The sequence below is a fragment of the Acyrthosiphon pisum genome, chromosome X, assembly GCF_005508785.2.
Source record: "Acyrthosiphon pisum isolate AL4f chromosome X, pea_aphid_22Mar2018_4r6ur, whole genome shotgun sequence".
Classification (NCBI taxonomy): Eukaryota; Metazoa; Arthropoda; class Insecta; order Hemiptera; family Aphididae; genus Acyrthosiphon; species Acyrthosiphon pisum.
Genome location: NC_042493.1, coordinates 126,290,618 through 126,304,624, shown reverse-complemented (window position 1 = coordinate 126,304,624; position 14,007 = coordinate 126,290,618). Strand labels below are relative to the sequence as shown.

General features: G+C 28.8%; 1 protein-coding gene across 1 annotated transcript; it reads left to right on the top strand.

The window, feature by feature from the left end:
* Positions 1-12,183: 12,183 nt before the first annotated feature.
* Positions 12,184-13,599, top strand: LOC100574844 (RING-H2 finger protein ATL5-like). The gene is made up of 3 exons (XM_008191413.3): positions 12,184-12,587; positions 13,294-13,405; positions 13,473-13,599. The coding sequence occupies exons 1-3, from the start codon at positions 12,572-12,574 to the stop codon at positions 13,597-13,599; spliced, it is 255 nt and encodes an 84-aa protein (XP_008189635.1). The 5' UTR covers positions 12,184-12,571.
* The last annotated feature ends 408 nt before the right edge of the window (positions 13,600-14,007 follow it).

The following is a 14,007-nucleotide window of genomic DNA, read 5'->3' as shown; positions in this document are numbered from 1 at the left end:
TGTATTGACGTTGCTACAAAATTATTCAGACTTCCAAAATCTTCACTTCAAATGGAAATTATTGATTTGCAAGAAGATATCTCATTGCAAATGAATAAGACTTCGTCTACTGAAGATTTTTGGATAAAACATGTCTTGGATAAATACATGAACTGTAAAACCCTTGCCATAAAATTAGCTACTATGTTTGGCTCCACTTATGTATGTGAAACTTCGTTTTCAAAAATGACGTTTTTAAAAAACCAATACCGTTCAAGATTAACAGATCACCACCTTGAAAACACTTTACGCATCAGTTGTTCTCCAAGAGTACCAGATTTTAAAAAATTAGCCCAAGAAAAAAAATGTAATTTTGCTCATTAAATTTTGTTATTATTAGTATGAATGTATTATTACTTAATAAATAATTAAATATTAAATACTGTGTCTAAAAATGTGATTTTAATACAAAAATAAATACATTAATGATAAAATTATGTTTAAGATTTTTTTGGCCCTCGAAATTTTTTTTTTTTAAATATCTGGCCCGCCATATAAATTAATTGCCGACCCCTGGTCTAATGTGTCAAGTACAAGTTGGCATACTATAGTTTAGATAAAGATGTGTGTGTGTGTGTGTGTGTGTGTGTGTGTGTGTGTGTGTGTGTGTGAGTGTGTGTTTTGTGTTCCCGCAATAAATCACCTTATGGTCATTCAATAAATGATGTTTTCGGAATTATTATTTGAAGAACACGTCATGCACATTACTATCGGAGAAAAAGATTAAAATACAATTAGTGATCGGTTTAAATGGACTTTGAACGGCCGATATAATATAATGCCATTGTTGTGCCATAATATTATACTCATCAAAGGTCAGCATAATTATGATGCATGACGAATGACGATTATGTAATATTTTACTGCAGATTGGACACACGTTATTATGGCCCACCCTGGCAAAATTTATAATAATTTGACACGTTCAACGCCGGGTGGCACTGCTATTGCTATTTTAATTATTATTTAGAACTGCTACATTTTCTATAGATAATAAATGTAACTACCCGATAGACATAGCTATAATTTAAAAACAAATCTAATGCATAAGTTTCCACAGAGATACAAATAAAAAAAATACATACAAATTAACATACTCTAATATTAGTCTTTATGTTTTAATCCAACTATTCACAGTTTACAAGATAAATTCGATGGGTCTAAAGGCACATTTATCTACAAAGGTACCATTTGCTTTTCCGTATACCGGATGCCCCTTCAAATACATATTATTGTGTATAGCAGTAACATATTGTGCTATAGAATTAAACTGCGGCGGACATGTTTTTTCTCGTTAGTACTCAAAGACCCAAACCCAAAATAACACGCCGCCCGTCGTTTAAAAACGAAAAATACATTTATTATTATAACGAAGTATATATAATAATACGCTCTCCATTGTAAGTTTATTATATTATTTTGTGAGATTTTTTTTTGCCATTGGGACCATCAATATTCTGGAGGTCTGACAGTACAAAACGTATGCGTCCAAGGTCCAATAAGTAGTTAAACGAGGCTGTTAGTAGCTGAATTAAGTCCCCAAAAGAACGTGAAGGTCATTTTGGCAACAATATTATATGATTTTTACTATACCTACTGCTTCGAATATTGCAGCGTGGTATAATATATTCAGAACCCGCAAAGTGATACATATATTTACAACAATAAATGTAAATAAGTAAAAAAATGTGGTAAAGTGAGATTGTGGTCGAGTGGGTCGCTGCAATGGATGTTATGGTAAATTTTAAGAGGACACTATACACGACCATTCGTTGTCTCCGTCTTACAAGTGCGTATAACTTAGCAAATTTACGCTCAGAAGATCACGTTTAGCTCAATTATTTTAAACATTAGAGTGAATCGACCTATTATAAAACTCGATGGTAAGAACATTATCTGTGTTCGTATATTTGTTTTCTACGATTATTAGGTTCTAAATGAGTTATGACTTATGAGCATTTTTAATGTACGTTTTATTATATATGTATAACATGTTAAAAAGTCATCATAAGAAATCAACACTCTAAACGGATAATGTTCCTGTACCGCCATAATAGGTCAATTCACTCTAATTTTTAAACTAACGGAGTTAACCATGTCACTCGTAAGACTGAGACAACAAATGTGTGCTGTAACGTCATCTTATGATAAAAAACAATAATGTATGCGAAAAATGAGTCTGAGCGTAAACGTCCTATCAGCATATTGTATTATACAAGTATATCTATTATGATATTATGCCTATTAAATTGTGATTTATTTTAATATGCGGTTGTATCGGAATGAATAATTCAATAATGAGCGATAATAAAATATAATAATATAAAAAAAAAATATATATATATATATAGGTAGGTACCTTAAATTGTATTGAGACAATATTTAGACAACATTATTTATGGAACCCTTAAAAGTATTGTTCTCTATAGTTTTTTTGATGGGAGATTTTACTCTAAGATCTATCAAAAATGGTTAAAAAATAGATTTCGCGTGATTGCGTTTGGTCCATGTTGAGAACTTACGTGTGGTCCAGAGGAGAAAATAATATTGGGCGCCGATATCATTTTATGGCTGCATGTAAACTGTGGCAAAACAAAATTGAACATTATACAATCTGCGACAAAATCGATATGATACATTATACAAACTGCGGCAATTTATTTTATATGCCTATACCTATACTTACAGTGTGTAAACGCTAATTGAGAATACTCAATACCATTGTGTAGAGCCCTGCCATTTGAATTCAGCTTTCTTTCTGGTTTTTATGACATAAAAATACACCTATTTATAGCATTTGAATTTTTTTAACTTTATTAGACTTACGCATGCGCAGTACAACTTTTTTTTTTTAATGGAAACCACCTATTTTACCCACAAGTTATTTTTTTGCCTAATTTTTAATGCATTTTGGTGGTTTAACTAACTTTCGAAGTCCAAAATTGACCAAGTTACAGCCAATCAACCAAAATACGGAAAAATGCCCGAAATGTTCAGATTTTTTACTGTAATTTTGAAAATAATTATTACAAGATTGTTTAGGCTTAACATTTTCACCCCTAATTATTTAGGTGATATTTATTTGATACATAAATAAATATGTTGTTCATTATGTTACATATAATAGATCTATTGGAATTTATTAATAGTTTAATGTATGCCAACCCTCCTATAAATCTTCGACATTTAAAAGATATAATAACAACAATATGAAATCAACTGACTAAAGAACAAAATATTGATAAATTCTAATAGATCCAGTTATTTAATATTTATATATTAATATATTTTGGGGGGGTTATTTTATTTATTTTTATGGAAAAACCGGTGTAATTGTACCTAGCTTTGTGAAATAATTCGCATATTATATAATTTGCAACCAAAGCCAACCATAAATAAGCAAAAAAAAATATCGGTGTGCATTTTATCGCTTAAAATATAATTGGAGTATTGGTGTACGTGCGACGCAAGAGATTATTTTTATGGATAAACTTCTTGGAACAATTCTTATTGTTGACTTTTGGACAAAAGGGGTAGGTTGCCGGTAGCTGGAGACCCATGGGCCGCCGTACGCCCGTGCCGTGCAGTACGATACGTATTGGCGGTGAATAATAATTATAATTTTTAATTACTCCACTAAAACATTTTTTAAAATCCTTTCTTATTACACGGTGAAAATATAAGAAGAATCTCTATTCCAAATTTCAAGTTCATACGTTGTGTAGTTTTTGAGTTACAGCAATGAGTGAGACGGTGGTATTTGGATTATATATAAATAGATTAATTAATTACTAATTAGATCAGTGGCGTAACTTCAAAATTTGGTCCCGGGAGCGAAATTTTCAACGGGCCCCCCATCGTTCAGGTATATAATATATTAAGAATATCCGGGGGAGTGAATTCATCTTACTAAAATTACTAAAAAAAATTGTTTTAAATATTTTTGTATATTATTTTATTAAATACACATTTTATCATTTTATAATCATTTAATTAATAATGGATATTTATTAGTAATTTAATACTTCATATTATATACATACAAAAAAAAAATTAGTAAACACTTATAGCAGTTGTAACAAATAACAATTAACTCAAAACTTAAAACATCCTTCTGGACTTCTTATTTGCCAAAGTAGAAATAATATGAGTTAATATTGAATCAATAAAAAAAAATGATTTGTTTAATGGTATATTATAATAGAAAAATATAGGTAGTTTCAAATTTAAAAATTTTTTTATTTCTTTGGGCCCCTAAACGAACAGTATATTATAATAATAATAATAATAATAATAATAATAATGATAATAACCACACGTACGATATACAATACAACTGTGTATATATCTCTTTACGGAAGAACGGGGGTGGGCACAACAATTTGCTATTTTATTCTGATGACAGCTTTCTAGCGTCACGCATAGAGATATGGAATTAACAAAAATTTTCGTTTATCAAATTTTCCAAAAAAATGTATAGGACCAGTAATTTCCCTATTCTTTATGGTTATACCATGATTATTAATTTTTCATTTTACGTTTTTTTTCTTTTGATTTTTTTCAATTTATTATTATTGTTCCTAGATATTTATTTTTTATATTCAATAATAAGATAATATTATAATATTATATAATATAATAATAATTTTTTTTTCAACGATAATTTTCATAATGCATCTACTTATTCTAAAAACTACATTAATATATTATTATACATAAAATCGTGAATAATGATGACAAATAAATTTAAAATTTGTTTTTTCCTTTATAAAATGTTATTGACTCATGTTTCATAAATTTGAGAAAAAACTAATCATGTGTTTTTCGTTTTTATAATACCATGTATTTATGTATGTATGTAGTATGTATACAGGATGTCCTGCGAGGATTTACACATTGCGATATCTCCAAATAAATGTATCATAATCTGTATTTATTTGTAAGACTCGCAGACAAAAGGAAGATACATATTTTATTTTTTATATACTTATATTGTTTGGTAAAAAAGTTATTTAAGTTATTTTATATAGAGTTTATTTTTGACAATATTTTGATTTTTCAACATTTTATTTTCATTAATCTCATGATTTTTTATAATTTTTTTAGTTTATAAGTATAACGGTAAAAAACCAGTTTAAACAACAAATAATAAAATCGTGAATAATGATGACAAATAAATTTAAAATGTGTTTTTTCCTTTATAAAATGTTATTGACTCATGTCTCAGAAATTTGAAATTTGATAAATGTTGTCAAAATCCAAAATTTAAATGCTTATAAAAAAAATACTGTGCCCATGTATTTTTAATATTTTTAATGCTATTGCTATTTTAACAGTATATCAAGAGCCTTGTATTAAATTTTCACGAACTTTTACGCAACAAATAAAATTTTTTCGACAATTATTGAAAAAAAAAACTAAAAATATTGAAAACTGACAATTTCCATCAAGTACTTTAAAAAAAAAAATGTATATCCAATATACATATTTGATGAGTGGGTATACTAATAAATATATTACCAATGTCCAATACACCACTGCTAATAAGTGGTGGTAAATCACCTATCTTTCTCAATGTCGTATTTTAATTTTTAATGTAAGCATGAAACCTTTGATATATCAATCCAAGCGGTTTAGGGAGTCGATTTTCAATTTAATATCAATTTTAATGAACCTTAAAATGAAGATATTATTTACGAAACTCCGCGAAATAACTGCATGGCACATTTGTTTTGATTTCAGACACATCAGATTTTAAACATAAAAAGTTATTCCTGAAAAGCTGAAAATATATTTCATTTTCCTAGACTTGTTGACGTGTGTGTGACTGTGTGAGAGTGTGAGAGTTAAAAGCGATAAAGAACTACGCACACTAATGTTTATTCACACAATGACATATCCCAAATATACGTGTCATATTAATTGCCTAAACATTAATCCTTAAAACATGCTACGCTCCAAGGCTATACAATATTGGTAAATTGGATAATATTAGTTTTGTGCATTTCACGAAAGTATCAAGTAACCATATTTTTTATGGGGGAGGCCCATATTGAGGGATAAAATTGAGTGTATGCCAGTCTTTTTTTAAAAATATTTATATATGTTTTATTTATATTAAACTATACAAATTAATATTATATTTTTTTAATGTACATAGCTGCGTTTATAAATAATTTGAATGAAAACAATTTTTGTTTAGTATCTTAAAAGTTAAATTGTTGATAAACTTATAGTTACCTATTTTTTTCTAATAACTATTAAAAATTGTAGTTATTATTTTATTAAGTTTTAATACGGTCCTCCGTTTAAAAATTATAAGGATAAAAATGTAAAAAATTTATATTTTTTAAAAATGTTGTTTTGTTGACGACTAGATACCATGTAAAACTAATTTTTCAAAAACATTTATACTTTTACAAATAATGATTTCATTATAAAAGAATCACCTGGTATGGGGCTACGCAAAATTCTACACTGGGCCCCTAAATTTATCGGGCCGGCACTGCTAGACTAAGTTTTATGAGAACATAATATTACTGTGGGTCGCAATGAAAATTAAATGCTATAGTGATTTCCTCACACAAATCTTTTGCAGATATAAAACATTTTGTACTCTTACATATTTACGAATGTATTTCAGATTTTAGGTGAAACGATGAATGTGTTGATTTTACAATAATATGTGTTTTTTTTAATTTTTTAATTTTTTTTTGTGTCTGTCATCACCTTTTAGATTTTCTTCAACAGTATCTTTTCTGATAGAAAAGTGAATATAGTTGGTACTTTGGGGGGTCAAAAGTAAAATTTTTCCAATAGTTTTCAAAAGCGCCGTGAAAAACAAAAGAAAAATTAAAAAAAAAACGTGAATTTGTATTCAAAATTGATTTTTCATAAAATCGATTTCGGTTATTGGTGTAACATTAAAACGAATAACCATAGATACATGAAGTTTTCACTGGTCGTTTATATTTCCATTCTCTATACATGATAACATTTTCAAAATTTTTTGACTTATTTTGAGATGTGTACTGACATTTTTAGTTTCCATTTATTTAAGGTTTTTTTTTTCTATAAATATCAATAAAGTTTTATTTGTTAGTTAAAAAAGGTTGAAAATTTAATAGAAGCTCCTAGCATATTGTTTCAAGGCAGATGACAAAATCAAAATTCATAGTCACAGTTTTTTTTTTTATCGCATTTAAAGTTAAAATGACAAAATATGGAAAATCACGAATAGCAAATTATTTTTAGTAAAATCGTAAACATTTTTCTTTTTAGACGTAAGTTATAAAATGTAATACAAGATTCTTATAAGATATCTACCTAATCAAAAAAAAAAATGTCTACAAGCAAGTCAAATTAAATTTTTATGAGCGTTGAAATTCATATTTTTACAACATTTGATAATCACTCGATTTCTCATGTTACAATTTTCTTATATTCTTGTAATTAAAAAATGAATGACTGTAGATACTTTAAAATTTCACTGAGTGCTTATATTAGCATTTTCTATATACGATACAATTTTGAAAATAATTTGACTCTTTTCGGATATTGTCAGTTTTCAATTTTTTCAGTTTTTTTTCTATAAATATCAATAAAGTTTTATCTGATGGGCTAAAAAGTGTAAAAAATTAATACAAGGCTCCTGATATATTGTTACAATAGCAGTTGAAAAAATATTAAAAATACATGGGCACAATTTTTTTTTATAAGGATTTACAGATCGAATTTTGACAAAATGTATCAAATTTAAAATTGAATAATTATTTAGTAGTTAAAAATGTATAAAATATTCAACTGTTATACCTAAGAATTGAAAATTTAAAACAAGATTCCACGTAAGTAGTTAATTCTGTTACCAAAATATCTAAAAAATACATAATCACAGTTTATGTTTATAGTCATTTTAAGTTCAAATTTGGATGAAATTACATACTAAAAAATCTATAGAATCACTATTTTAGTTATTTTGTTGTGATTGTATAATATTAGATGTTGTATAACGCGTAATAAGAACCTAATGGATTGATTAATCTGGAATTTATTATAGGTACCTATTGTAGGTCAATTTTTTTTTTTTTAATACCATATAGACATAAATATATAATATTATGTCTTATACTTAGACTGACATACCGTCTTCACTCAGAATCGTTTTTCTTATACAATGATATTATATCATTGAATTCAAATTTAATACCATTCATATACAGTGACCCACTTGTAATCTACTGTACAGCAGAACGACATCCACTTGACCACCTTTTTTTTTATAGTTATTTTGATAAAATACTAGAATTTCGATTTTATGATTTCCAAAATTTAAGTGTAGTAGAATGAAAATGTATAAAAATTGAAGCTTCGAGCTGGGGTTTTATATAGAACGTATTAATAAAATATAAAATATGTGCAGGGTGTTTCTGTGAGTGATTTTATATTGCTACTAAATATTATTAAATTGGTGTAAAATATATCATTTACCTCGTTAAGTTGCAAACCATGTACATTGTACATATTATAATTTCCTTAGTGTGAATATACTTTAATTGTAATCTAAACTCCACAATCAATGTTTTCACCTAACCTTTTGCTGCCAAATAGACAAATCAGTGTATGCTGCTTGATGTACATGTTTAATGTAGTAAATTATTAATTGATTCCAAATATTGGTCTTAAGTTTTTAATAGCCTAGATAGCAAATTTTTGTTTAATAATATTATTATAACATTATAATTACGAATATTATTAGTAGAACGTTATTATAAAAATATTACAATATTATCATCATTACAAAATGCTGTCTGGCAGACGACAAAAAAATATGGCGAGGGTGAGAATTAATCTTCTCAATCTTACATTCACGGGTTTCCATCGCAGTGGAAGGGAGATATCTTATCGAGCAGCATTAGTTGTTTAATTATACACTACTGCAGCTCAATATGACAAACTTCCTAACCCGCTCACTACACTACAACGGTTTCCAGCCGTGCTGCCGGCTAGTGCTGAGTGCCCCCTGTATACCAGACCATTTGAATGTGATATATATATGAAGGATTGTGCCAAGGTACATAACAAGTGAGAGTATAGTTTTGAAGCTGAATAGCGCGGTCTATCGGTGTAAGTACGCGCGGCTACTTCACGATTTCATATTTTAGAATATACAGGGCATTATCATTAACGGATACCAAAAATAGGAGTGGTTAGTAAAGGTTTAGAATCGTTGTTTTCTTTTATCTTAAAGTGTCCTCTAAACAATAGTATATAATTTGTATGTGGCAAGTTACGGCCCAATTTATACATAGCACCTAATATATTTGTATGCACTTTCAAATTAGAGAAAAATTAAAGTATTCACAATAAAACCAAACGACACCAAAATATTCTATTCAAACATAATATGTTTATTGTAATATTATATCTATTAAATTGTTAAAAATGATCAAAAAATTACTCATACACGAAACATTTTTAAAATCGAAAAAAATACAAATAAATAGCGTTGAAATTAAGAAATTGATTTTAGGTCTTAAACACTTTATGAATGCACAATGCAAAAATTGAGTTTGAAAATGAATTAAGCATCCGATAAATAAAATAATTGTATAATTAAATAATTGTATTCTGCTAAGATTCTTTTTGGAACACTGTGAAACGTGTGCGATTGTCGACATCGGCTAACGGTAGATGTACCTTTATCAACGCGCTAACGTTAACTGAAAAAAATAAAATATCTAATCCGTTTGTTTGCATTTCATCACTTAGTTTTATTATGGCATGCGTTAATAATTGTATAGTGAGTTTTAAAAATAGAAAATTTGAAATTAATATTTTAGGAAAAAAGTGCATATTTACTGTTTTTTTAAAAAAAATTATCAGTTTTGTATATTAATAATAATATTGTATATATAACTCAATATTGTTTAATCTAGGTAGGTATATAGTATATAGCAATATAGGATATAGGTATTTATTGTTATCGTTGAAGTGGACTATTAAAGGAGCACACAACAGAAATAATAAGTTTTTTATTTGAAAGAATGTTCAATTCTAAAGATAATCGTATAGGTTTTACGTTTCTACTCACATTATTCAATAAGTTATGAGCAATTGAAAAAATACGTGTAACGTCATTGGGCCCTACTCATCGTAATTGCCTATCTTATACGTGTAAAAGTTCCTCGCTTCTCACAACGATTTACCCTCCTAAACATTTTATTTTTGAAATTTAATTTATGTATAAATGTGTAGTTTTATGTGTTTAAGACGACGCAAGAATCAGAATTTCTAAATGACGTTTAGTTTTTTTAAATATTAAAAATCATAAAAGAGACATTTGGTTAAACGGCACGTCATGGCGAGCGTCGCGCGGCGTTCGAACAACCGGTCCGCCGACCAACCATGACGTAACGACAACGGTTCGATGCATTAATGATTAATGCACATATTTCAATCTCTGTCGTGCAGTATTCCGATGTAGGTACTACCTATTCATTATTCTAAGGTATTTTTTTAACTTTATGTTTCAGTTCAATAAAATGTTAAAATTCCATACAGTGTTGCATCATATTTTAAGGGGATTCGATACCGTGATTTTCTGTTTTTGTCTAACACATAGGTAGTATTTTAGACGTGTTTCTTGCCAAACATACCAATTGATTTAATGAAGCGATAAAAATTCTAAAAATATATTTAAATTTGTCGTCAAGTCTACTTGAAATCAACTTTTCCACATTTTTGATTTTTGATTTTCACTTCTCCGAAAATTGAAATATATGAAATATTTAAATACTCTTTTTTAATATGACATTTTTAGGAATTTGGAAGATAATATCAAAAAAATCGGAAAGTCAATTTTAAGTAGACTTGACGACAAATGCAAATCTGTTTTCAGAATTCTTGTCACTTCATTAAATCAATTGGTATGTTTGGCAAAAAAACACATCAAACGTACTATGTCCCCTCATGTTACACAAAAACAGAAAATTACGGTATCGAATCCTCATAAGTACCTATTATACATTTAATGTCCATATTTAAGTTTCTATTAGTGAAAATTAATGACACATAAAATGGTTTTGTTTTTGGAATTTTGAATAATTTTGAATTTTGATGAGTACCTATTTATTACATTTTTTTTTGCATATTTCAAATTTTTCCGTGCATATTTTACAGTTTTTATTCCTGCATAATATACATGTATATTTTTCCTTATACAACTTCCGAGCCTTACTTTGCAAGTTTTTATTTTATTTTATTTCATGTAACTACTGCTGTTATGTGTTGCTACTATTATCACGCCAAAAACACTTCGTTATAACTCCGTGTAAAAAAAACTAAGTTAAAAAAAAAAATAAATTTGGTAATGATTAAATGTTTAAAAGACGTGATATAATAATATGGAAACTAATTAAAATGTAATTTTATAATATTACGAACACTATAGTGACAAATAAGATCATTGTTATGTTAAATACTTAGTCAACATATTGTTTATACATTATTAATTACTGTAAATACTGTAGTGGTTACTTATTTGTATTTATTTAAGTATACTTCTACGTCTTGCCAAATCGTTAAACAATATGTTGACTAAGTATTTAACCAAGGATATGAAACTCCGTGAATTGGCCGAATCGGACGATGTGGCCTGGAACACGGTCTTCCGGGGGGGGGGGGGGCATACGTAATCTATGATAAAAGTGAACAGTGAAAACAACCCGACCCCGCGCAGAATACCCTACCAATTAGGCGGAAACGGTTTTTCAATACTGGTATAACATCTTGTCAGTTGTCGATGTACTTTCATTGTTCGGACTTCAGATCATTGGTAAACACTTCACAGTTCACACATCAGCCGATCGAGTTTCGCTTCTATGTTGTTCTATCTTCTATGTATTTAACATTACAGTATGCGACCAGAATATTATGTACAACTGTACAAGCGGTGTCACCTTATCTTCTCTACATCGTGGCTGGGGACCAAGTGTCCGAGTATAAGATTATTACGGGGACCGATTGTCCGCATACGGCATTTTTATGCGGGGACCAATATTGTCCAGCGATCAATTGAACTTTTACCACCTACACGATTCTTATCATTTTCCGCCAGGTTATCACCTATAACAATCGTGATTTCGACGCGTTTCCGTGTGGCGTGAAAATTATTGTGATAGCAATAAATATTTTAGTAAACCGCTCGGACATTATAATATTGTTTAGACGTATTCGATTGCCTTTTATTGCGTTTTCGTTCCGCACGCCGTTCGTTTTTGCAGTCGGGTCATTGAATTCTCCACCGCCCGACCACGACTGTTCAACGCGCGTTGTCGCCTTGTCGTTCGCAACGCGCCGCCGAGTCTTTAGTTTGTGTACCCGTGGACGATTTGCGCAGTTGATTCACGACGGTTGTTCCGTTTTCGGTCTCGTACTGTAATATAGGTAATCGTCATTGTAGTACCTACGCTTTAGTTTATACTTTTTTGTCGCCGCCGGTGGTCCCCGCCAAGTAATAGTTTATTATACCAGCATGCCGCCATCAACAGGTTAGTGCCGTCAATTATTGTATATTTCAATATAATATTTGTATTTTTAGTCAATCGCATTGTGCGTATTGTGTGTCACTATCGGTTTCATTTTTATTATTTGTATATACTGGGCGCTCAGTAGTCAGTGCCTGATTTTAAGGGCGTCCATTGGAAGGGACGGCAAGGGGTGGACATGCCTCCTGGCATTTCCATGGCTATTATACATTTTTACATAATATACAATAATAATTGATACATTGAAGAAAGAAAATTGATAATCATTCGTTCTAACGTCTTCTTCTATAATCACAGAAATTAATTTAGTGGATGATTTTCACTTTGTACGTTATCCGACATAGTTGGATTTTCTACTAGGGTGGCCGAGTTGCACTTACTGCAACGAGTTACACCCAAAAGGAGTTAACAGTCATATTTTTTTTAAAGTTGTTGGTTTTTAAGTGAAACAAAGCGCACGTGATCAGCTAGTATTAATGTAAGAAAAATATGTCGATGATGTGACATCATCATAGATATTAAACTTAATAATAAGTTAATATTATTATTAAGTTTAATTTCTACGTACCTATATCATTGATTTTACCAAAGTTACCAAGTTCGTGATCGTGACAAGCTACATTTATATTAATATTTATTCATTTCAATAATGTACATAATATAATTGATATAATTGATATAAATTTAATTAATTATTTTTTTTTTTTAGTGACAATCTTCTCTTGCTCAATTTGTTTTGAACCTTTAGGAGAATCTACGTCTTGCTTTGTAAAATGTGGACACGTATTCCACCTTGATTGTATTGAGGAATGGTTTTATAGGTGAACCATTTAATATAAGCTTATTGTTTGAAAAAATTTAATTTTTTGTGTTATTTTATGTCCAAAGATCAGAGACACAGGAACACTCATGTCCAAATTGTAGAATCATTGTAGAACCAATAATCACACTTAATCCATTGATCAATGAAAGCTATAAACTTATAACCACAGAAGAACTGGATTCGTTACGGTAAATATTTTTATACATACAAATAATATTGTATAAAAATTAAATTGTATATAATTTGAAAATGAATAAAACATTAGTTATTTGCTACTTCTATATAATTCTACATCATGCTATATAATTAATGATTTTGGCTATCACGGATAAATATTCAGTAAACAAGCATATTAATATAGATCTAAAACTTTTCTTGTGGTCTAAGTCAAAATTATTTCACTTTGATCAAAACTTGAACAAATCAAATGATACAAATTTTTTTATTATATCATATGGATAACAATACTCAGTACTAATCTAAATTATGATAATTTTGATTAAAAATAAAACTTATTTATAATAGATTTGTTTAAATAAAATTTATAAAAATAGTTAAAATTTTAATCCTTTATTTGGTTTTCTAATGAACTCATTAAGC